Source organism: Plectropomus leopardus, chromosome 18 (assembly GCF_026936395.1).
Source record: "Plectropomus leopardus strain MGB_pleo_1.0 chromosome 18, ASM2693639v1, whole genome shotgun sequence".
In the NCBI taxonomy this organism is placed as follows: domain Eukaryota; kingdom Metazoa; phylum Chordata; class Actinopteri; order Perciformes; family Serranidae; genus Plectropomus; species Plectropomus leopardus.
This window is the reverse complement of record NC_142193.1, coordinates 22,216,766-22,242,733: the sequence shown is the minus strand read 5'-3', so window position 1 is coordinate 22,242,733 and position 25,968 is coordinate 22,216,766. Positions and strand designations below refer to the sequence as shown.

General features: G+C 39.5%; 1 protein-coding gene and 2 non-coding genes across 4 annotated transcripts; all 3 read right to left on the bottom strand.

Moving 5' to 3' along the window:
• Nucleotides 1–1,016: 1,016 nt before the first annotated feature.
• Nucleotides 1,017–25,615, bottom strand: LOC121956171 (transportin-2-like). Of its 2 annotated transcripts, none has more exons than XM_042504294.2 (25): nt 25,467–25,615; nt 22,685–22,784; nt 22,074–22,149; nt 21,462–21,611; nt 21,077–21,183; nt 19,001–19,134; nt 18,430–18,511; nt 18,145–18,267; nt 17,503–17,621; nt 17,248–17,308; nt 16,392–16,563; nt 16,113–16,265; nt 15,263–15,488; nt 14,910–15,081; nt 13,998–14,084; nt 13,258–13,365; nt 13,007–13,165; nt 12,825–12,912; nt 11,456–11,554; nt 10,481–10,576; nt 8,198–8,273; nt 7,484–7,583; nt 7,213–7,287; nt 5,388–5,536; nt 1,017–4,386 (listed from the first exon to the last, which is right to left on the bottom strand). In XM_042504294.2, the coding sequence occupies exons 2-24, from the start codon at nt 22,781–22,783 to the stop codon at nt 5,429–5,431; spliced, it is 2,670 nt and encodes an 889-aa protein (XP_042360228.1). In that variant the 5' UTR covers nt 22,784; nt 25,467–25,615; the 3' UTR covers nt 1,017–4,386; nt 5,388–5,428. The 2 variants fall into 2 exon arrangements, with proteins under 2 accessions (XP_042360228.1, XP_042360229.1); XM_042504295.2 differs by having other exon boundaries at nt 25,389–25,545.
• On the bottom strand, nt 18,885–18,951 carry LOC121957339 (small nucleolar RNA SNORD41). Its single transcript, XR_006106756.1, has one exon. It is a non-coding gene; the product is annotated as a small nucleolar RNA SNORD41 (small nucleolar RNA).
• LOC121957338 (small nucleolar RNA SNORD41) lies at nt 22,913–22,980 on the bottom strand. Its single transcript, XR_006106755.1, has one exon. It is a non-coding gene; the product is annotated as a small nucleolar RNA SNORD41 (small nucleolar RNA).
• Nucleotides 25,616–25,968: the final 353 nt, after the last annotated feature.

The window sequence follows — 25,968 nt, the reverse complement described above, 5'->3', positions numbered from 1 at the left end:
AACTTCATTATACACCCTGTACTGTTCCTTTGTACTTCCATATATGACTTACTGTGTGGAAATGTGGGGAAATACGTATATGACAACCACAAATCCAGTTCTGATCATTCAAAAATGAACAATAAGATTTGTAAACAACACCCCTTTCAGAGGATCAACAAACCCACTCTTTATCTTTATCTCTCTTAATGTCCAGACATAAACCAGTTTAAAAATTCTGTATAAAAACAACATTTTCACGAGGTACGAGGATGAAGAGGGGCGTTTACAGGAGACGCACTTTTGCTTATCTGTTGCCTGCTTTATCTTTCTCTTTTTCTGCAAACAATGTTGAGAAATTGTAGAAATGAAATTTTAGTATGTGGGTGTATTTATATATTTAGTTACTTATTGTTTAGGTTTATATGAATAAGGAAGCTAGTCAATTAAAATTCATTGACTTATGGGAAACTTTATTTCCTAACTTACTTTCTTAAAAATGCTTTATGCTTTTATGATTTGGACTCTTCTTGTTGAATATCCTTTTTATATTTTTTATTTCTTTTTTTTTCTACCGCTGACCTGTTCTGCAACTTACTGCCAGAGTTATGGTATACTAGTGTTGTATAATGATTTTATTTCATTTGTGTATATATATATATATATATACGTGAATGTATGTATATGTACGTATGTATTTATGTTTGTATGTAGTATGTATTTATATAAGTTTGTATGCAGTATGTATTTATATACATGTTTCTCATAATTGTATTTAAATCTTAGCACTCTTATGTTAAGCACTTTGAGCTACATTTTATGTATGAAAAGTGCTATATAAAAAAAGCCCATATTTTTATTTTATTTATTGTCTGATTCTATTTGCCATGTTCAAAGTAAAGATCTACCCATCTATTTATCTACTGTACATTATCAGCTTTTTCAGGCATTTGAATTATTATGGTAATATAGGTAGTGAAACGCTCTGCAAGTTTGGTTGATCACACACCATAAAAAACTTTTAGACAACTCAAAGCTTAATAGAAAAAAAATTTATTTTCCCCTATTCACAAAAATTAAATAAAAAGGGATACATCAGATAACATCCCACCTGCACCACAGTTGAGCAAAGAAAAAGGTACTACATCAAATTCAATTGCCAGCCTTGATATCAGATTGAAACAAAGTTATGAATTAGTTTTCCACATTCTTCCCTAAGGTATGCACTGAGCACAGACTCTCTTTCAGTCCTACCACATCAAATTTGACAAAATCAAATGGTCCGCTATAAAACAACGAAAACAAATAATTCTTTAAATAAAAAGAATAAAAAAAGGAAGGAAAAAAAACTTTTAAAGTCCAAAAGAATTTGTGCACTGGTGCACAAAAAAAACAAACAAAAAATAATAAAAATAATAAATCAGAAATAAAATAAATTAATAAAAACAAAACCGTCACGAGCATCAAAATAAAAATAAAAATAAAATAATCTGTGGACAACTTGCATTTAAATTTACTTCTGTATGTAGCTTAGTGTATCACAAAATGATGAGGAGTGGTAAAGCCTCAACTTTTTTTTTTTTTTTTTTTACCAATTCTTTGTGGCACAGGAGCTGCATCCTCTGAGTGATTCATGTAACGAATGCTTCACCAGTCGCTGCTCCAAGAACTGAACAGTCCAGCCTGTGATCAGTGAGTGACTGCCTCACATCTCAAAGCTTGCCTACCAGTTAAAACATGGAAAAGATCTGTTTGAAGAAACTTTTACATTAACTCTAATTCTATAAAATACATCATCTACTGACGTGAGCTGATATTCAGGAAGGAAGAGGTCTTTTTTTAAGCCAATTAAGTATGTTTAATCAGCAGAGCCCGTCGGTGAATAAAATCGCGGACTGGCGGTTTAGCTCAGCACACGAGAAGAGAAACGGAAGCAAGAAATGTCAACAAACGGCTCAAATCAAAAGGGAGGGAGGTCAAAAAAAGCTTGTTATATACGGTAAGATTGTTTTTCGTTTGCCATTGAGCAATTTAGCAGAAACGTTTCCTGGTGGTTTGAGTTCTCGTTGACTGCTGCATTGGTAAATACGCAGTTTTTTAACATTGGATTGTGTTGTTAATGTGCTGACTTGCACCACGTCAGTCTTCCGGTTTCCCTTTTTTAAATGGCGGATATGGGCGGCCACCGTCTACTGGCATGGAGAGTTATTTCTTCTCACGCAGGCGCAAAATGATACCATTTCTTTGCTTTGTGTTTATGGGAAACTTCTTGGCCGACAAACAATTCGTCGCAGCTAGTTCATGATGTCGGTTTGGTGCATCTGGGCCTTCAGAAGATTTGCTCAAACTAAGTTCAAACTGGTGTTAACTGGCAGGCAAATGTTGATACTCCCCACAGCCACATCCACTCAAACTATGCCTCAGGATATAACTTCATCGGTGCTGGTGCAACATCACATCTAAGCAGTACTCACATACACACCTTTATGGCAAAACACCAACAGGCAAACAGCCATACACACTTCCATCAGAACCGTCCACTGGGGACAACGACTAAAAGATAAAGCTCGATAAAGACCACCACTCGCTCACAGAAGCTAACCAGTGTCAGGGGACAACTATTGGAGTCAGTGTGTTCCTGGGCAAATCCTACACAGTATCAACGGGTGAATATATGGCAACGACAATCATTAGTTTGATCAGAAGCTGGAGAAGTACCTTATTAGTCCAGCAGCAAGTTGCATTGCCATTGACAAAGCTCTTAGACGGTAGAGCCCTTCAAATGGACCGGTTATATAAAATGACTAAAAAAGAAAGAGGAGCAAGACTCACTGAAAAGCATGCAATGTTCATGACCAGGAGCAGCCTTGATGGCTCGAGCAGCCATCGTTTAACAAACAAACAAAAAAAGCATTGATGAGAAAGTCGGGGACACTCAAACACAGGTACGGATTGACAGATGCACTGGGACGTGGATGCAAAATACTGTAATTAAGATGTCTCCCTCCTCTTAAATCCTACTTCAGGAGGCGCTACATTATAAAACCACGTTAAGAGGCCTCAAGTCTTAGCTAGCCATTTTTACCATTGCTTACCATAATCATTATGCTTAAAGTTATCAAGTCATTAACAGTCCTAAAATCAAAAGAAACTATGTCTCAAGATCAGTATATTATTACTGTATGTCTTACATTTGAAATTCTAAATTTCTTACAAAAAAAGAAAAAAAAAGTGCATTTATATCAGTTATTCATTCTTGTTGATGTCTTATCGCCCTCAGTAAGTCTGTCTTGTAAAGTCCCTAAAAACGAAGCAGCAGCAGCAGCAGCAGCAGCAAAAAGGATTCTCGACTACAGTATTTGAACTCTTGATGCAGAGCAGGATTCTCCAAACTGACGTGAGGCTGATTCCTGCTTTAATTTACCTAAAGTTGGTCTTCACGCACAAAGCTTCCATTGAACTAAAGGGACATTGTTTCGACAATATGTATGAATGGGAGGACAAACAGAGCAAGCACCTGACAGCTTCGCTTTATGGCAGCCTCCCCGTACTGACGACAATTAATGAAATGAATCAAGTGAGCGACGAGACAGACATTCACTCAAACATGCGTCACTTCAGAGGTGATCATATGCCATGCAATAACTTGGTACTGCGGTGGTAAAACCTTAGAGGACAGACCTACTGCATCATTTTTTTTTTTGTTTGTTTTTTTTTTGTCTCGAGTGATGATCGGCGAGGAATTCAGTAACCGAGGGAAGAGGAAGGAAATTAAATTCAGCTAAATGTACGCGTGAAAAGAGTAAAGACCCATGTATATGCACACCAAATGGTTTATGCAATTTCACCAGAAAATGTGCAAACAATTTGTGCACATTTCCTGCACTGTTACATAGTAAAATGTTTTTGTTTAGCCTCTGGCACGAGCCTATTTAAACACATCTACGCGTGTGATTCTACGGACTAGGTGCATTGTGGTGTTTGGGACTGTGGCACCCTATGCTGGTTCAGATAATTCCTTTATTATGTACCTATCTGACACCCCCCCCCTCCCCTCCCAGCCGTTACCTATCTTAACAGAATAATCAAATCGAGGAGGGGGCGGTCAAAGCCAGCCTCACTTAACTAGGATCCCTGCGTGCTGTTGGCGAAAAGTCACTTTTGACTGTGTTGGATTGAGTGAGGCGTTTAGTCCGAGAGGTATATGTATATATCCCCAGTTTACCCTCCCACACCCACCACCCTCCTCCCACCCCTCCCTCCCTCAGAGAGACACACAGGGCGCGGGGGGAAAGGGGGCCATCCGCTGAGTGGAGGGTCAAGGCCAGTCACATCCCTCCAGCTCTTGTTTCTCCCCACAATCTGGGCAGTGCAATGAGTTCCCCAGTAACCCTCCCCTACATGAACCTGGGAACACACAGAAGAACAAAGACGAAAGATTAAAATCACATTATATGAGCAGATCTGGAGCTCACAGAGAGGCACAGTCTCTCCTAAGGTTGGGTGATAATAAACAAAAAAAAGATAATTATCTCAATACAAATAGTCTCCATAGCAATATAATAAACTGTTTGATAAATCCTCCATTTAATTAAACCACACATACGCCCACAGAGGGGGACAGTAATGCACCTTAACACTTTAAAATATTGTGACAAAATTAGTTGGAATATCATAATTTTATGAGGAATCAACTTTGTTTATAATTATAGTAATTAAGTATAATAATAATAATGTGGGGAAATTTTTGGACCAAATTAATTCAATTAGTAGTCAACTTAAAAATTTGTGTTCATAATTCAGTTCAAAACTAATTTTTAAATAAATAATTTTTTCTTTATGAGGATTTAACTAAAAAATATGTGTTCAGAAATATGGTAATTAAATACTTAATTACAATAATCATAAACACAAGTTCATAGCTTCGGTTGATAACCCATACAAGTTAATTTGTTCCAAGTTTTACTCATTATCTAAAAAAAATTCTTAATTGCCAAACGCTGCTTAGCACTCGTCATTTACCAAAAGAAGATCGAGCAATAAATTTAAAAAAAACAAAAAACAAAAAGGCAGCAACACAAGGTAACTGACCGACCGTCTAACTTTCACCGGTCACGTCATCTCTTCTTCTAGACGTGATTAAAGTCTGTCTTTTGTTATTGTTTGGTTTTAAAAAACGGTATACATGCTATAGGTAACATCTCTCGCCAAAAACTATGGTGTAATTTAGGACACCGGAAGGGGAGGGACTGGTTCAGGGTTAAAAAAGTGTAATTCTGGATCAGAAAATTAATTTGGGAACAAAATGTATCATTGCATGTCAATGAGCTGGGGTTTTCATCATCTCCAGAAGGGGGTCAGGGGTCTGGGGTCTGGGCTGTGTGTGTATGTGTGTGTGCTGGACTTACCTAACAGGTTGGTGTCCTCTGTGGACAAAGGGGAGTTTGGGTTAGACGCCGTAGCAGGCTGACAGGCGCTCCTTCAACAAAGGAGGGAACTGCTCCGAGAACTGCTGCCAGTTCTCTTCCCCGACCTGGTCCTTGAATCCATGCAGGATCTTGGGGAAACAAGCAAAAGAGAAAACTGTCACGGAGGCAGACTAGGCTCTCTATATGGATCTTTAAAATAGTTTTATAGATTTATTTTTGAGAACATGGCAAAAAGGCAATAAGCAACTTGGCATGAAATGTCTGAAAAATTGAATAAATAAATAGATAATTAAATAAATAAAAGGTGACAAGAAAATGGCAGATATTATCAAAAAAGAGGAAAAAATGACCAGAAAACAGTTTTTATATTTCTTATAATTATGTATTTTTAAAAAAAAAAAAAAGAAAAAAAAAAGTCTCTTGGTTTTTTACTTTTTTTTTAATTCTTTTGCTTATTTTCTTGTCATTTTCTTGTAAATTTTACTAATGTCGTGCCAATTTTGGGTCATTTGTTGCTCAGTTGCTCTCTTCTTTCTTCCCATGCTTTTGAAAGAAATCAAACTTGTTTTTTCAGGTTTTAAAGGGTTAACATGATTCTCCAACACAACAGTCAAAATACTCTGTAAAGGGGTCGTAAGCAGATCCAGTCTTCTCTCTCACTGAGAGGCTCTTATTGACCGACGCTGCTTGCATTAGATTTCACTTTTGCTTTTCACTTTCTCCAACACAGCAGCACTGACAGGTGGCTGACCTGATAAAGAGCAGCGCGAGCCAAAGTAGAGCGTCATCACAGAGGAAATATGTGAGAGATTCAGCCACATTTGTTCGAGCCTCAGTCAGACCCAGACTCAGACGAGGAGTCTGTTGTGTCTGTTGACTAGCAGAAATATCAGAATGGTTTTTCAAGTATATCAGATTCAAACTATTCAAACATAATTTCAGCTGGCATAAAGGGAGAGAAAGAACGCGGGGAGAAAATTAAAAGATGTGTATAGAGGTAAACAAAATTTGCATTGATGCACGTGGTTTTTAAGACTAATTTTACACAAAAAAAACAATACTGAGGGGAAAAAACATAAACCGCATGTCAATTATTTAGGATAAGATACAATTTTGCTTAATCATTTATTGTAACATTAAACATGACAGTAATGTAAAAGGCTATCTGTAAAAACTATTTTTGTTACCAATTCTTTTGCAATTTTTGATGCAACATAAAATCCTAATTCTGTCTTTTTTAAGACTGATTTAAGACTTTTTAATTCCAATTAAGACCCTTTCTTAGGATCAACTAATTAAATGCCTTTTAAAACTTCAAGTATCCGCGGGAACCCTGTATTAGTAACGTGTCGTTGCTGTTTGTCTCAGATTTTAGGGAAATGCAAAGACATCGCTTCCTTCAATAGAGAAATGTGAAAACACCCCTCTAGTGACAATCTTTGCGCAAACACAAGTCAGTATAGCGAATTTCAGACATTTTAGGGGAAATCAATAGAAAAACACATTTTTGAGTTGAGGGGGTCTTTAAATTTCACTTACGCTGCCCTGAATGTAAAAATACTACTTTTGTGTTTATGAATGACTGCTCTCTCTCCCCAAACAGCAAGCTCTGCACACACTTCTCAGATTCAAAAATGCATCCGCACAGTATAATCAGATTTCGAATGTCTGATAGATGATCATCACAGAGTGCGGCAGGCCAGCAGTAAACATGAGGAGCTGACATCTCAATGGTAACACTATTAATCTGAAACAAGGGCCATCCATCAGATGGACGTGTCTGACCAGGTGATGACGCACTCACCTTATAGAACATGTCCCTCAGGTCGTCCTTGGGGTTGACCCAGGAGGCCACAGCGTCACAGAAGAAAATGAAGTCCTGGACAGAGAGCGCACTTGTTACTTGTTAATTCAGAGCTCATGCAAATGAGTTTAAAAGAGAGATTCTGGATCAGAAAAAATTATTTGGGAACAAAATGTATCACTGCTTATCAATGAGCTGGGTGTTTCATCATTTCCAGAGGGACGGTCGGCTTCACGTGTACATTACACCGTTTTAAAGCGTGACACCTCACCTGCACCACTCCTGCAGGGTTAACACCGATCATCACGCAGATACCTCTGAAGGCCGAGTCCTTCTCCTCATTATCTCTGATGTTCCTCAACGATGTGCACCTGGGGAGAGGTACAACGACGACAAAGTGGGATATCTTAATTCAGCAATGCAGCTGCTGTGGGTTGCTATGATAAGCTTCCTTTCCTTTTTGTTTGACCCCAAAAGAGTTTTCCTACATGATGCAAGAAGAGGGGATTCTGGGATTTATACTAGAAAACAAAAGAAATGGAATATGCCTTATTGTGAAGCGTTTCCTACAGCTTAAGGCAAGTATGATTTAAGACTTTTTAAGACTTTATTAATGCCACTCGGAATGAAATTTAAGACCAAACTTTCAAAACCAAAATTGACAAAAAAGAGTATTTCGAATAAATATTTATCCTAACATAAAACATCATTTTTAGGTTTTGTTAATATGAGAAGCGTTCAGTTAATTTTTTTTTATTATTAAAGATTTTACAATGCAAAGTCAGAAAAAAAAGATTAATAAAATCCCACATCCCATGTCTTTGCATTTAAGACTTTTGAAATATTGATTTAAGACATTTTAATACCCCCATTAGGGCCTTTTTTTTTCAAATTAATTATTTCAATGCTTTTCAAAACTTTTTAAGGATCCACAGGAACCCTGTTAAAAAGCTATTCCGTGATGTCAGGTTAATAATAATCTCACCATGGTCTAATGAATTGTTGCAGCTGTGGTGCCACTTCCTGGGGGCAGACGTAACCCAGTCTGCCGATCGTGATGGCTGCAGACAGGAAGACACAAGAAACACATTAGGCATGTTTGAGATGAGCCAGGCCTGCGCACAATCAATTACTGCTGATTGCAGGACAATGCGTGACGGTTAGGCTGGAGATGCGATGTTTAACCTTGCGTTTGGGTAGATATCCAGCTGCGTCCTGCTGCATCACGAGCATTCTTGTTTATATACTTGCGTGTTATTGGAGAAAAGCTCTAGAGAGCACACGAGAGAGCTCAGGCCATATACGACTACTGGATGTGTGGGATGTAAACAACAGACATGGCGCTCGAGAAGGTTACTATCATGTTAAATAGGACAGAGAAGGTGACAGCGACGACAACATCGGGCCTCTAAATCCAGCCCGTCGGGACAATGGGGAGTTCGTCTCTCTCATGCTGTTATCTCTGTTTCAGCCGCTTGTCCTCTACACTGCCCCTGCTGTTTATATACATACTGCATCTCTCGTCTGTGTCGCGTTAATTTAGGAAGACGTGCACAGCCAACGCGCCAAGCCAATGCAGCTGACATGTGGCATCCATCATGTGTTGACACAGTTGACAGCAAGTGTATCTCCAGCTTTAGATTTGTATCAGGGATGTCAACTGGTGGCACCTGCTTCAGGCGCCCGATGTGAGGGGTTCAGCACTGCAGGCAACATGAGCTCTCCGCCAACTGAAACACCAAGGGCATGATGGGAAATACCTAGCTGTCTGCTGATCAAAGAGCTGATTTGCTTAATTTTGACCACAAAAAGCACAGATATTCAGTGCTAGATTGTGGGCTATGAGTCTCACGTGCAATGAAGATTTAACCTGTTAAAAACCACATCTTGTGTAGTTCATCTCCTATCCAACCTGTCTGTCGCTTTATGTCAGCGTCCTTCTGCTGCTGCTTTACCTTGTTAACATATAGGTGTGGCGCAGAAACTTGAAACACATCTTTCCAGCTAAACTCCCCCTGAGGCGTTCCACTGTCTGAAACACATGTCCTGATGAATACCAGTGTTTCCTCTACACTCCTAAATCCTACTCCCAAATCCTACCCGCTGCTCCTTCAACTGTCGTTTTTTTTTGGTTTTTTTTTTTTTTTTTTAAATTGCAAATACACCACCGCCGCATCACAGCACAGTCCTGCACTGCGTTGGGTGTCGCGAGTGCTGAGGCAGATAACTATCTTGCTCCGTATCTACTCTTTGGGGTAGATACCACCGCCCGCTCCCACCCCCCAACAGAACTAACTGGTGCCGACGTTAATTAGCTACTCGCATCCAGGCATCAGGTCGGAGAGTCAGAGGAGTGTCGGCTTGAAAATAGCGTGCAACTTACCGGAGAAAAGGTAGACTTATTAGCTTAAGAAAACTTATAATAGATTTTATTAGTTAAATAAACATTCGCAAAATATTGATGGCCAGCTAAGGCAGGGACGGTTTTTGCTATGGGCAATGTGGGCGACCGCCCAGGGCGCAATCTATTTGGGGGCGCACGAGCAACCGCAAAATAAATAAATAAATAAATAAATAAAAATCGCAAGTTTTCTACCGCTCATTTCCACGTCACGTTTGTGGAGTAGGTGCGGGGCGCCCTTACTATCATGTCAACTTTCTGCTGAGAGTCATGTCTACAGGTTGTGTGCGTCAGAAGAAAAGGCAGCAGGGAGACAGGAGGGCGATCAACTCACAACTGCAGAGGCTGAGAGCAGGCTGAGTTTAACTCTCAGAGGAAAAGCAAGGAGGGGGGTGAGGGATAGACTGACCTGTTATGATCCCAGCTGCTTCCAAATAAATTGTATTTCATTCATAAAATTAACATAGATACTTTTACATTTATTGCGCTATGTGAAAATGTAAAAACTGCCACAACTGTCGGGTCGCCCAGGGCGCAAAACTACCCAGGACCGCCTCTGAGCTAAGGTTACGTAGCTTAAGTTAATTGGGCCCGGTGCCAACTCAACTCAGTGTCGCTGACGTGAGTAAACTAATTGATAGCATTAAGCGATATACACGCCATGATGTATTTTTACATTCAGCCTTTAAAAAGCGATTTTCATGCCAACCATTCAATAAAAAGGGGCATTATGCTGGGCATAAAACTAAAATCTGCAGTCAAGTGTCATTTGTTTACGCCGCCACGGCTCCCCGGAGAGCCTGCCCCCGCTGCTGAAAAAAATCCTAGAGGAAACACTGAATACTGTATATATGACCTCATGTGTACCTGTGTTTTCCAGCAGAGTCTTGGGTGTGTTGGGTCTATTGATGATCTCCACTAGGTGTGGCAGCACCATGCCCACATAAGGCTGCATCTCTGCACCTAGAAAAACATCAGTGTAACCGTTCAGTTCACTTCAGTTCACGTACATTAAAACACAAAATGGTCTGGGCGCTGCAGGTTTCTGGTGACGTATTTATCTTTGTGTATCAAGTGCTGTTATCAAGTGCTGTTATGGGCAAAGGAGGCAAATGTCAACATCTACACAAGAAAAATGTGTTCTTATTTTGCAGTTGTTTGTCTAAAAGACGACTGGTTTGCTGACGTCCCTACACTCACTACATCACTTTTGGCTGTAAGGATAGCAGCGTGTCAATGGCTTCCCAGATATGCACGCAGGCGCACACACATTCACTCAGTCTGTGAGCAAAATGAGGATGGCTTTCTGTACAAAATGTAACAGCAGACAAAAATGGGAGAGGCACACATCATTTTGTGAAAAAGATTTACAACGGTTCTGCCTCTTCTGAGGTAACTGGAAAATTCCCAAGCTATTAGATCAGATCACGGAAAAAATTTTGGCTGTGCTGGCTACCTGCTCCAAACACCATGAAAACATGCTGCCTGTATGACAAATTTATTTAAGGAAAAAATCTGAATTTTCTGATAAGATTACAGTACAGGAGCAATAGTCTGGAGACAGAAAATGTTTTTTCCATACTTATTCAAACCCGGAAATGACTAAAATCACATTTAATACTTTTCCATACTGCATAGGAACTATAAGACTTTACTTTTTATTAATTGAGATGAAGCACTTGAATAGTTTACCTATGATGCCTACAGTGTTTTTTTATGTTTTTTTTTCCATCAGAGAGTTATTCTCAAGAGCTGAGCAGAATCAGCAGTCTTATACAACCAACAACCAAATGTATAAAAAAAAAAGAAAGAAACAAAAACATAAATGTGAAACCCACTCACCCATCTGCATGGAGATCTCTCCGATGGCCCAGGTGGCGTTATTACACACCGAGATAAACTCTGGGTTCAGGTTCAGCCCCAGGATGGGCATGAACTCAGCTGGAGGAAGGACATGGACACACACCGGTTACAAGAGTGAATTACAGTCACTTACACAAACACATCAAAAGACTAAGGCTAAAAGACAAATTAATGCTATAGGAAAAACAGCGGCTGGGGGTGGTTTACCAGTAAACCGGTTTTCAGATTGTCAGACATGAACTTGGAAAACATGTAACAGCAGCAGATTTAAGATGGCAAACTCAACTGTGCCACCTAGTGCAACATGAGGTGCGCCACATCTGGATCAGAAAATTTAGGAACAAAATGTATCATTTTGTGTCAATGAGCTGGGTGTTTCATCATATCCAGATACTGGGCACAGGTAGAAAATGACGATTATAACAATGCTATTTCTCACAGTATTTATGCTCGTTGAAATTATTTCCTTCATTGAGACTTAAGGCTAATTTATGCTTAACACCACATACAGTGATGGAGATGGACGGAGCCTTCTGTCCATTCTCTATGTTGACTTCATATGTATTTGTGCACATTTTCTGAAATCTTACATATAAAGACGAAACCGAGCATTCCTAACAGAGATCGTGAGGAAGTGTGGGGTAGTTCAAGCGAGATACAACTGCAGGCAATGCCAAACAAAAATGCAAATAATGGCAAAATGGGATGAATCTGTAATATATAGTAACATGAGCAAAAAATAAAATTCTCCCTCCACATGTTGGGGTGTTAAAAATGGCTACACGTTTTCAATGCTACCTTCATTTAAAGGCACGATGATACGTCCTCCTCCACAGTTGCCTCGTTGTTAGTATGAAGGCAGTAACGTTTTTACGGTATGAAACAGACACATCTATTTCTGTACGCACAGTTAGTCGGGACATGTACTGTCGTCTGTATTTGTGCACGTTTGTTAAAAGCTTACGGATACGACAAAAGAGATCAGTACCACCGGAGATTGTGGGAGAAGTGTGGTGCAGTTCAACGAACGGAGGACACAACAAAGGCATTTTAAAAATGGCAGATTGTACCAAATCGGTAATATAGTGAAAATAATTCACCCTAAACGTCACAATGTATTTCACGGCCTCACAGACCACGGCAGTTTATAATATTGCCTCTGTCATAAAGTACACTATTACAACCTCCTCAATCACCATCTCGTTTGTTGTTGTCTCACTAAATGTATCTATGCCAACATAAAAGACGCTTGGAAGGATGTGGGAAGTGACTTACAATTAATCTATTTTTCGTATATACAGGGAGTATAAATGAGCCTTTAGTCAGTGTAGTGATAAAGCACACTCACCAATACAGGGCTTAACATGGAGGAAGCATGCCTTGGTTAGATCACCCAGCAGAGCGAAGGAGCTTTGCCTCACCTCGGGCATAGTATCCTGCAGCACAAACACACCTTTGTGTTAAAAACGTGTTTGAATTCAGAAGAAACTGTCCTGATACATGAGAAACAACAAAACGCTCCTGTCCCACCTGCATGCACTGGAAAAGCAGGGTCATGATGTTCGAGCGGGCCACTAGCTGTTCCACATGACCCCCCAAACCCTCAGCCAGGCCGCTCAGCAGATCCAAAGCCACGATCATGAAATCCTTGTCAGGGGCCTCATACTGGTCTGGATGCTGGTTGTACATCTGCACCGACATGGGAGAGAGGTTTATTGCATATTCTTTACCTCTCAATCACTAAAAGCATATTTCTTTTGTGCATGTGTTTGCATTCTCACCATGGCCTGAGCTAGAGTCTTCTGGACTAGTGTGACACAGCGTTGATAAACTGGCTCACAGTAAGGCAGAAAACCACTCTGCAGGGCGGTGGCTACTGACGACAGACACTGGAAGAAACAAAGATGACTTGTAGAGACACAGAAAGCAGAGATGGTTGTCCTGAGGTGTATATCAATGAAAAGCAGTGAAGCGCCTTTATCAGTGTCATTGTTTTACAGAGAGAGAGAAACACCTTAGAGCAACGATTCCTTTCTGTGTCAGTGTGAAAGAGGCCATACATAATGCAAACCCAGCATGGGTCAGCGTCAGGGTTCCTACAGCTAAACGCAAGTGAGATTTTAGACTTTTTAAGACTCATTTAATGTCAATTGGAGTGAAATTTCTGACCAAATTGAAAACACAAAGCAAAAAAAAGCGGGAACTGACATCAATGCCTTTGGGGTTAGGGACAATTTTACTCAAATGTTGACTGAAAATATAAAACATGATTTTTGTTGTTGCTGTTGAAATGTAAAAAGTTAGATGATATACTTTAAATGTTGGGGAAAAAAACATTCTCTGCACACCAGACACGAGGTTAGACAAGGAAAAGAAAAAAAAGATTAATAAAATCATGTTCCCATGTCCTAAACATTTTTTTATTAATGAATTGAAGGCCTTTTAAGGCTTTTTAAGGATCCGTGGGGACCCTGTCAGCAAGTCAGTGTGCCTGATTTAATAAAATCAATCAACTTCTCACCTCTAGGAGTGGAAAGAGATCCTTGTCCTCATCTTTCAGCTCATTCCACTTGGCAATAAGGGGGGGCATCAACTTCTGAATGTACTCCTGAAAAACAATATCAATTGGTACCATGAGACTTTCTGCCTCCAATTTAAGTCTTTGACAAAACAAATGCTATTATGACAACATGATAAGATATCAAACATCTCCTTTCTTCCTGCAGTGGAAAACATTTAGGCTTTATGAACATGCATGACGTATTAGAGCCCGGTTACAATAGTCCTTCATGAGCCCATTTCAGTCAGACTATAACTCCTTTCAACAAAAAACTAAAAGCCCAAATTATGATGTCAGTTTCTTTTAAAACATTAAAAATATAAAAAGACAGAGAACAAAATTGTTTCTTATGTTTGTATTTGCTACATTACCAATTTTCATATTTTACAAGAAACCGTTTTTTTGTTTAATTTGCTGCTAAGAGCTCAGAATGTGGGTCACTCTGATATAGCACCATCATTGTTTAAAGTCCAAAAACATCATATGTTATGATGTATGTCTTAATAGACTAGGAAATCTCTCTGGTATTTCTTTTTTGCTGTATTGAAAATTTACAATACCGTGACACCACTGTATTGTATCTAAACGAACCGTGAAATTGTTACACCTCTTGTGAATATAGGTGAAGTTTTAGTAGTACGCACAATTTGAGGATGACGTTTTTAATTTTGTAATGCTTGTATATGACGAAAAAAAAAAAGAAACAAAAGACAATGCATTTAATAAATAAGTAGTACCACATATCAAAAATGCCAATTTTCCAAAATGTCGACTTATTCTTTTAAACTGTATTACTTGAAAAGATCAGTCAATTAACTATGGCTCCCTTTGGGGCAAAAACAACATTCAGGTCAAACTTTCGCAGGCACTTACAGGCTGATTAAGGTGGTGACCCACTGAGTCTGCCAGGGTTCCTATGGCATCGTAGAGAATGAGCAGATTCTTGTGCTGGTACTTTCCAAAGGCAAACACCAGTGTGTCGAGGATGAAGCTCAGGTAGGGCACCAGCTCTGTGCACGCCTCCTCCTCCAGGGTGGCAAATGCACTGAGACAAAACCGAGAAGGGTTCGGTTCAATATTTACAGATACCAGCCAGTCCAGGAACGTTACATGCAGGGTGTGGATCAGACAACGATATGGGAACAAAGTGTATCATTGTTAATCAATGAGCTGGGATTTTCATCATGTCCACATATGGAGGAGAGGAGATGTGTGAAGCTGCTCACCTGCAGGCGGCCTCCTGCACCCTCTTGTTGCCGTCCAGGATGCGTTTCAGGAGCTCCGTCATGAGGGGTTTGAGGTAGGAGTCGGGGGGCTGGGAGACCACCCAGTGTGCATAGCGACTCAGGGTCCAGCAGGCGATGGAGCGCACCAGGGCCTTTTTGTCACAGAGACACTGGATAAGGTGGGGGATCAGCTCTGGTAGGTAGGGCACCATACCCTGCATGCAGCCTGAGACACAGAGAGGAACGTTTAAGAAAATTACAAAGGGGCAAGGGTACATTATTGCTGTCCTGGTTTTGATACAACGATCTTCACTTTTTATGTGAACTACTGAGTGCAAACGTAATCCCAAGTACCAAATGAGTAAGACTCCTGGAAGCTTTGAATTGTTCTGACATGAGATAATTATCTGCACGTGCATCCTTAAAGATCCAACATGCATGTCTGTATGAATATGTGAGGACAGGGTTTAGAAAAAAAATATATTTACTAAATTCAATATAACAAGGTTATATCATATTAGTAAATTTAAACTGAGTCAGTGATATTTGTAGAGGTTACTCAAGATGAGTCATTGTGGTCACTCAAAATCCTGCAGCATCATTTGTACTGAGTCTGTTTTTTCCTAAAGTGGAAACTTTTTTTTGGGTAGAGGTTTGAATTACGTAAATCTGGATCAGAAAATATAGGAACTTTAGGTATCATTGTAAATCAATGAGCTGGGTTTTTCATCATGTCCAGATGCAAGACCAACTTGCTTCTCTACCTGATGATTTACAAGTAGAAGACAACAGACAGAGCTCATAGCTAAAACTGCAGTTTCGGTGAGAAATTTTGTCCTGTAAATCTTACCCTCGGCTATGGCTCCCAAAACCAGGATGCCAGACTCCTTGATGACCCAGTCTGGGTGGAAGAGCAGGCCTTTCAGGAGGGGCAGGAGGTGGGGCAGCAGCTCATCACGGAACACGTTGGCCAGCACGTCCAGCGCTGCAGCTGAACATTTTCCTACAACAAGAAGTAAAAGAGCAATTATAACCACGCCTAAACCTCCAACAGTCTGTTTAACACATGACTCGAAAGCAGAAGATGTTCAAGTCACAAACTCTGGAGCTGCATTTCTTCATCACTTACGCAGGTTCCAGTCGGACAGCGTGTCGTCATCATCGTCATCGTCTTCTTCAATGTCCTCGCCCTCCTCCCCCTCCCCTCCTTCGTGCTGCAGGGTGACAGTGCGCGACTTGTGGAAGCGAGGCTTGATGTCCTGATCGCTATCTGGCACTGCCTCGTCCTCTTCCACATCACCCTGAAAAAAAAAAAAACAAATTTAATTTTTGTTACATCATCCTACGTGCTTTTTCCAGACAGGCTCTTAAAAACAGATCCAGGGCCAGTTCTTGATCACTATTTTCCTCCTATATTATGAGAGCTGTGACTTTGAATGAACTTTTATGTTGTCTTTGTTTTGGATTTTGAGTCAGGATTTATTTCTTACATGGAGGAAAGGCATCAAGTTGCATGCATGTTTTTGTAACAAGTTATAAAAACTATTTTAGTCACAAAAGCAAAACCTTTCTCAATCAAAAGATTGTTAGATTAGTTTATCATTTGCTTATGTCAAACAAGAACACAACTATGAGGAAAGGACGTGTTTCAGACTTGGAAATGCGCACTGACAACAGTCTGTCAAATCTGGATCAGAAAATATAGGAACTTTAGGTATCATTGTAAATCAATGAGCTGGGTTTTTCATCATGTCCAGATGCAAGACAGACTTAGAAGTCCAAATCCATGTTGAGGATACACAGCCTGTTGGGAGGACTGCTGCTCTCCCAAATGATGTTTGAAAAATAAAACGTTCTCCAATGTTTCCATCGTCAGCATTATGAACAAAAATCATCCGAAACAAAAACATCAATTCATGATATAAGGGCTTATTTCTGTATAAGAACATACTATAAAACATTACAAGAAAAAAGAAAGAGCTCACCTTTAATAATATGATGTCTATCTCTGAATATTTCATCCCATTTACCAGGATAGGTGTCAGTCTATATCGAAGGGAAGAAAAAGAGGCGACTTTGGGTACAACAGTCAATAAATCTAATTTACAAGTTGATAAAGAAGAAGCTGTTTCTGAATTGTTGAGCAAAACCCTGAGAAGGTACATACAGATCATTTTTGTCATCTGGTGTATCAACACAGAATACACGTTACATTAAACAGTAGTTAATTTGCTACTCACTGCACCAGGTGTCCAGACAGCATCTCCTTACAGATGGGTTGCTCCGCTAAAGTCAACCAGAACTCGCAGGCCTCCAGAGCCACGTTCTCATCGGGGTCCTGGGTTCGCTGCAGCATGTACTGCAGGAGAGGAGAAAGTACAAGTTAGAAAACAAGAAGTGTAAGCTGACAAATCAAAACATGAGGACAGAGAGAAAATGACATTATTGGGCAACAGTGTGGTGAAGAGTTTTGGCAAATCTGGATCAGAAAACAGGAACTATCGGTTCAGAGAAATGCGAAATGTGTTCACACTGCAAGAAACAGGAACGATTGCTGTTTCTAGAACGCACTTTTGAAGAATTTCTGTTCCAGAGCAGGTACTCTTCCAGCATGAATCACAGTACATTTATGTCACTCAGTGTTCCTACACTGAGTGACATAAATGTACTGTGATTGGTCAAATACGAGCCAGCCCAGCACTGCAGCTGCCACTTTTAAAAACTCAATAGCAGTGTAAACAAGAGCAAACACTAAGCATAAACAACAACTCGTAACAGAAAACAGATAGCAGAAAACATGGACCAACAATGAAGTCCAGACTTTACACATCTACTTCCTTACAAGAGGCCCACAGCTGACTGAGCAGATGTGCAACACTTACCTGGATGATGCTGTGCATGTGGGGGATGAGGCGGTCAATGCGGACCTCCAGTAACATGACCAGGGCTCGGCACACATTCTTTCGAACCTCAGAGTCCTCATCTGCTGCCAGCGCAAACAAGCTCTAAAATGGAAGAGGAGAGATAACACGAGAAACAAATTATTTATACGGCAGGTGGAATAAAGAGGTTGTGTTGAACAAGAAAATAAAAAATTTTTTTTTTTAAAAAACTTAAAAACAAGGGAACGAGTTTTGGTGTACAGCAGTAGTTTTACAGCAGCTCACCTCTATGAAGGTGTCAATGTTGTCCATTAGGGCCTGGGCTCTACCAATGATGAACTGGTTCACACAGGCGATGGCATGGGACCTGCAGGGACCAGCAGGGGTATTGATAATGCCCGTGTAACATGTAAACAGTCAAATCGAAAAGAGGTCCGTGATGAAAAAGTGAGCAAAAAAATGTCATGATGTATCAGTTTAGCCACCTATAAAGATTTGACTGTATACCATCTTGTTTTGCAAATATATTTTGTATGTAAGAAAATAAAAAATGTAATAAATTAAGAAAAATAAATGAATAAATTAAATAATAGATAAATCATTAAAATATACATTGAAAATAAAATACTAAATTACAAAAATATTTCAGTGAGAACATTTCTAATTGAATCCTATAAGTAATTATTGCAAGCCTTTGAGTCATAATGTAAGAGGTAAAGTTACGTGACAGTCAGGAGTATCTGGATCAGACAGTATGAATACAAACACCTTCATTGTGAGTCAGATGTTATTATGCATCACATCCAGATGATAATGACAAACAACAATGAGAAATGAGTCTCTTTCTCTCCTGTACCTAATCTTAGGGCTGCAGTGCTTGAAGAACTGGAGGAATTTTGGTATCATAATGTTGAGGGGTCTGTTCAGAGCGTCGCTGTCCAGCAGCTCCGATGAGTCCTCGCAGATCTTCTGCAGTGCTCCAAACGAGCCCTGAGACACGGACATACACAGAGAGGCTGTCAAATCGAAACGCAAACGTACAGGGACACAGAGGAGAAACAAGACTGCATCAGAAAACTCGACTGAAGCACAAGTCCTGAGTGCACTGATTTCATCAATCTACAGAATTTTCTCAAGACGGATATTCTTATATGTCGAACACAGACCAGCTTTGAGAAAACAAGAGATAAGATAAAAATAAATAAGAAAGACAGAGAAAAATACCATGATGAAGCAACATAGTAAAGTGCATGTTTGAGATGGTGAAATGTGTGCTGACAACAGTCTGTTAAATCTGGATCAGAAAACATAGGAACTTTAGGTATCATTGTAAATCAATGAGCTGGGTTTTTCATCATTTCCAGATGCAGGATGGACTTTAAAGTCCAACTCCATGTTGAAGACACTCAGCCTGTCAAGAAGACTGCCGCTCTCCCGAATTATATTTGAAAAATGATTACATTGCAAATGTGTCATGTAGTGTCACCTAAATGTCTTAAAAACACCAAACATCATAAACAATCAATCAAACAATCAATCATGAATGTTTGACCTTTTTTTAACCCTTTGAAACCTGAAGCAACATCACTTTCCACATTTTTGCGTTTAAACCCAGAGCAAATTTGTGTGATTTCTTTCAATAACATGGGGAAAAAGGCAACAAGCAACTTGGCAAAAAATGTTCCACAAATTGCAAGAACTTTTCAAAAAATATTTTTAAAATGCTAGGGAGTGTCTGGTGAAAAAAGAAAAAAGCCAGGGAAAAAACTAGAATTATCATTATCATATTTAAATTATTTTATTATTTATTTATTATTTCACTTAACTATAATTTTTATGCACTTTTTCAGAGCCATTCCCTTGTCTGTTTTTATTTAAGTCCTTTTTATTTAATTAGTATTATTATTTGTCAAAATAATTATCTATTTACTAATTCTGAGGTTTTTACTATTTTTTGCCTATTTTTGGCTAATTTATTTTATTGGCTTCCTTCCGTGTACTTTGAAAGAAATAAAGCCAATTTGTTTAGGTTTCAAAGGGTGAAAAAAAATGCACATTCATGATTAATTCACACAGATGTTTTCACTTATTTCATCTCTTCATTGGAGGCCGTTACCAACTATGCTTGACTGACATCTCCTTCACCTGTTGGGCTGGGCAACAAACTTATTACTTTTAATAAATACTTATAATATTACTGATGACAAAACGTGAACTGAACATCTGTTCTTGCAACTTCAGCGTATTGGACTGCAATGTTTATTATAACTTCAGTAAATTAATGCTTCAGGTCGTGTTCACCTCCACGAGGTGCAGCCGACGTGCCTTCCTCAAGCCACTGCAGAAAGCTGCTTTGATTGAAATGAGATCATGTGTAAGACGAGCCAGTACAAAACACACCGGTATGCTTGCGGTGCAGACACGCAGGGCAATGGCGAGTCAAAAGTGTTTGCTTGAAGGGTTACGCTTTTCAAAACTCAACGCAGACAACGCTCATTGGAATATCTTATTGAAATGCAAAGCTGGCCAGGGCAGCACATCTGACCTAAAGTAAATGAAAACGTTTTAAATAAACAAAATGTTCGAAATAACTAATGTTGAAATTCATTAGTTTGGACTTGTTCTTCCAACTGATATTTCATTTTGTTATTGCAGAGAGTGTAAAGTGTGGACATGAAACATGAACTGCACTCAGCCCTACTCATTCACACATAAAGCACCTGACGGGTTGGAATATTTGCCCTTTTATCATTGCTACATGATGTTTAGGGACTTCATGTAATTCCCACATGCCTATAATCTAAGGTAAGCTTTGATGAAGACAAAAATGTGTGGGTGTGTAGGGCGTTAGTGAAAAGTGACAGCACAGCTTTCCATGGCATTGAAACAAAAAGGGAAAAGAAAATAAGGGCAGAGCAGTGTGAGTTCAGACCTCGCAGGTGTTGTAGTCCTCCGAGTTGAGCAAGTTGCAGAGCTGGGGCAGCAGCTCAGGCCATGTTTGTAGCTCTCCCTTGGAGGCAATAGTAGTGATCAGGATGCCTGTGGAGCAAGAGAGGAGGCAAAGACACCGGACTTCAGATAGTGAATTATAATTAACGACACCACGAGGAGCTGCCTTTGCAGCAGCTCTGGATCAGACAGTATGAATACAAATACCTTCATGGGGCACTCAGGTGTTTTTAATGTTTTATGCATCATCTCCAGAGAGAAGGGAAATGGGTGAGGGGAGGGTGCATTATTGGATGTGTGAAAGGAAGCGAGCCTACGAAAAATAATTAACATCTCACGCTGACAACACCCACAAAACAGAAACTCACCGATGGTGGCACGGATGAGCGGCGAGGGATCACCGATGTTGTTGAGACATTCCTGCTTGATGAAGTCAGCAACAGCTGAGGGGAAGCTCTGGTAGTGGGCCTTAACATTGTTCTTCAGTATCAGACCGCTCAGAGAGCGAGTCGGCTCATCTGGGGAGAGGAGGACGATGGGAGAATGGTACGATAAGCCGAGAGTGAGAGAAAGACAACCATTGAACTATCGATGTTTGTGTTGTTGAAAATATGGTTGTTCTGAAATTGGACAAAGGTTCCCCATTTTAGGTTTGCTTGTTTTTTTATATTTAAAATGCATTTGGGTAACAGGGTTCCTACAGCTTAAGGCCAGTTTGATTTAAGACTTAAGACTATTTTAATGTCACCAGGGATGAAATTTATGACCAATTTTACAGTAACCAAATATTTACTGTTACATAAAATAAATCAGTCCAGCAAAAAAGTTCTCTCTCTCTACTGACACAGTTGAGTGTGACATAGAGTTCATTCAGCTTTTAAGTTTATGGGGAGTATTCATGGAATTTTGAATATTGTGGATCAATGACTTGGGTATGTTGTAAATGGCTGAAAGAGAAAAAAACACATCTGGCTACTTACCTTCAGTTTTGAGTCGCGTGAGAACAAAGATGAGATAGTTGTTGAAGTCGGGGAATTGGTTGAGTTGTTCGAGTTTCTAGCATGGCAGTTAAGGACCATTACCCTTTGAGCTTCCAGTTCAGTAACAATCCTCTGATCACTATGCTAAATAATTCTTTAGTATTTTTTGCATATAAATGGCTCACCTAAATAGATTTTATATCAACCAGAATTTTGTAGTTTTTTTTAACAACAATTCTATGCATGAATAGTTAAATGTGTAAAAAAAATTCTGCAGCAAGATCCTGCAAAGTCTGCAACAGAAGTCTATGTATTGTAAAAAAAATGTCCTTAACTTTGCATCTGACTCAAGTGTCAGATATCAGAGCTTGCTACGAGCAAACAAACAACCGCCCAGCCCCTCCTCTCTGGGCAACTGCAGAAAAATCCTCATCATGTGGATGACACTTCAAAAACAGTACTATATCAGTAGTAATAATAAATCAACATGACACAGGTTAAAATCCTTTGCACTGGCAAAAAAAACATGTACCTTATTAGAAAGGCACAACTGAGTAAGTATTTAACTAGCACAACAATGCACACCCTCAGATTGCACTGTGGTAGGATACTTGTTGGACAGCTCTCTGCGTGACTGTGTTGGGCGACTGTGAGTCTTTGAGCAGTTGGAGGACCTGCTGAAGTCCCTGCTCATCTGGCTGCCACTCCATCCTGAAATACACAAACAAAACTAAAATTAATACAAGTATTCATTTAGTTGTATGCATATTTTCCAGTATATTCTTATAATGTACATAGATGAATAAGGAGCTAAGGAGAAATAGGTGTGTGAGTGGTCTCTGGATCAGACAGTATGAATACAAACACCATCAGTGGTAGTCAGATGTTTTTGATGCATCATCTCCAAAGTCCACACACATATCTACAGCTAGGAAAGCTTTGTATGACGACACAGTGCCTAGAGCAAAATATGAAGCTTTATTGGATGCAAAGTAAAGTCTGCTTACACTATTAGGACCCGTTATGCAAATTACAGGCTTTTCAAACTCGTCTGCAGAACTTCTCTACCACCAGACATTACAACCAAGTAGAGCATTTAAAGGGACAGTTCAACCTAGAATAAAAAACACATATTTTCCTTCTTATGTAGTGCTATTTATCAGTATAGACTGTTTTAGTGTGAGCTGCAGAGTGTTGAAGATATCCGCTGTCGAGATGTCTGCCCTTTCTCCATTATAATAGAACTAGATGGTGCTCAAAAGATCTTTTTCCAAGATCATTTAGAGATCTTTTTGTAAGCAATTTCATGTAGGAACTATTTTCTTTCCGCCACACTACACGGCCAACCAAATCACTGCACAGAAGGAAGTGTACATTTAAGTAAATAGTTCCTACATTAAACTGCTCACAAGGTCTGTGTATTATCTTGAGTAACTGGGTCATGATTTCTGGAAAGAGTGAAGGCAGACATCCTGACGGACAATATCTCCAACACTCAGCAACTCACACCAAAGAAATCTAGACCAGTGATACTTAACTTACAGCTAGTGGGCCAAATCTGGTCCCCTGATCACTTTCTAATTCACAATGAAAATAAAGCGATTCACACTAAAAATTGTCTTTGTATGTTCAGTATACATTAGGTTCCAAAGGTGAATAAAAATTTGTAAAAAAAAAAAAAAAAGTGCCTGTGGAGGATCCCCACCACCCCTGACAAAAGGTCCTAGCTAAGCCCCTGATGTCCTAAAAGCCTAGAGATTGCGTATGATCCTAGAAACATCCTAAAATCCTAGAAACAAGCAAATGTAGCTGCGTATCCCTAATTAAGACTAATAAATAGAACTACTGGTAACAGTTAAACATGTATATTTAATTTTGGGGTAAACTGTCCCTTTAACCTTACCACGTATCATAGGATGTTATTCAGTCTATATTTTTTCATTAATCACTGTGTCCATGTCATTTGACGGTCAAATGCTGAGCCCCTTTACAGTCACTTAAGTACAACAATAAAAATGCCCCTGATTGGTAATTTAAAGTTATTTAAACATCTGCAGATGCTAATGCATGCATTTATCTCCTCATGCTTAGATTACTGCAATTCTCTTCTCACCTGCCTGAACAAATCCTCATTACACCCCTTATAAACCATCCCAAATGCTGCTGCTCGGTTCCTAATAACCAAATCCAATAAATGGCTCCATATAACTCCAATTTTAACTTTAATTACGATTTATTTATTTTTATATTACTTGTTAAGCACTTCCTGACAAAAGTCTGTAAGAGGTGCTATATAAATAAACTTTGCTTACTACTTGCTGGTATTTTTCTTAATCTACCAAAGTACCAAGAGGTTGAAGAAGATAGGAGTTAAGGCTGAGGGTACAAGCAGGAAGAAGAGGGTGCACATGGTGTCGGTTTAAGGCGGACAGGGGGCCCACTAGTGGGGCAGTTTGAGAGATAAGATAAACGCAGCAGCTTTTGCCCTCGGAGTGCCAACATGCCAACACCTAAAATTATAATTGGAAATCGGCTTGCGGCACCAAAAAAATGAGGACATTAGACAACACGACCAGCTAAAATCTCTGTGACCCGGCTTAGCTGGTACAAGTTAATCCTGCCCCCAACCCCCACGCCACCCGGTCCGCTGCTCTAAGTTACAGAAATGTTTTAAATCTCAATGTTTTAACACCGTATTGTACATTACATGGAACCGAGACTCGCGATTTACCCGAGTGATTGTGTTTATGAAGGTTGTTTCAGTGTGAGAAAAGTTGTCGGCGGATAAGTTAGCTGTGTAGCACGGCCGCCATTCCTAGCTAGCAATCCGTGTGGTTATCCTCCACTTAAAACACTTTCCCGTACTTGATAGTTTGCTCTCATTTTAAGGTTCTTTATAAAACTATTTTTCAAATGGTTTCGCCCAGTTTGAGATGCCTATACACGGGTGACCTGATGCTACGAAAGTTGCCCTTCTTGCTCAGGCCCGGTCGGCAGGGCAGCTCCCGGCTAGGTGGTCACAATGTGCCCGGCATGAAAATAAGCAAATACCGCCATCTGCTATACAAAATGCCACCCTGTACCAATGTATCCTTTTCGAAATTAATGCCCAAAATATAAATTACCACTTTGAAATCGCAGTTAACACGCCGTTTGCAGCTTAAAATAGGTAAAAACTTGGTGAACACGTTTTGCAAGCTGGCGTTAGCCGCTAAGCCGTCTGAGCATAGTTTCCAACTAACGCTAATGCTAACCGTTTAGCATTAGCCACGCTAATGCTACATAACGGACAGTCGCTTTATATGAACACCTTACCCGGTGAGGCGGTCGTTGCGACGTAATATATTTCTAAAACTGTTAGTCAAAGTACAAGCGTACTGATAATGTACGTACAATATTGACTTGAAAGTTGAATTATCGTACTGGGCCGCTCTCCTCCCGTGCTTCGTAGCGGTTCTTCTTGTTCAAATGAGCACGCCGATTGGAATTGGCCTATGGCGGCTTCCGTTCAGTACACATTTCGCTAACTACGCGAGATTACAGGAGTCTCTGCTTTTTTTTTCTCTCCACATTTTAAAAATAATAGTTAATAATTAACCCTTTGGGACTATTTAGAGCTTTTTACGGGCTTTGAATTCTTCTTTTGTTAATATGTATAATTGTGGCTGTTTTCATGAATATGGCATATATTGCTAAAATATATGCCATATTTCCCATATTTATATTTATTATTATTATTATTATTATTATTATTATTATTATTATTATTATTATTATTATTATTGTTGTTGTTGTTGTTGTTGTTGTTGTTGTTGTATTTATTATTGCCATATTTTTGTATTTATTTATTCTTTTTTTTTTTTGTTTAATCTTGGTATTTCCAGCTCAGCTCCAA

Bases quoted from the DNA above. Each gene is read 5' to 3' on its own strand.
- LOC121956171 (XM_042504294.2), bottom strand. From the start codon at position 22,783: ATGGAGTGGCAGCCAGATGAGCAGGGACTTCAGCAGGTCCTCCAACTG. The intron at 21,184-21,461 runs GTGAGTTTCTGT...CTTGCTCCACAG, and splicing joins GCTCATCCGTGCCACCATCG to GCATCCTGATCACTACTATT. The intron at 16,564-17,247 runs GTGAGCTCTTTC...TTTTTTTTTCAG, and splicing joins TAGACATCATATTATTAAAG to GGTGATGTGGAAGAGGACGA.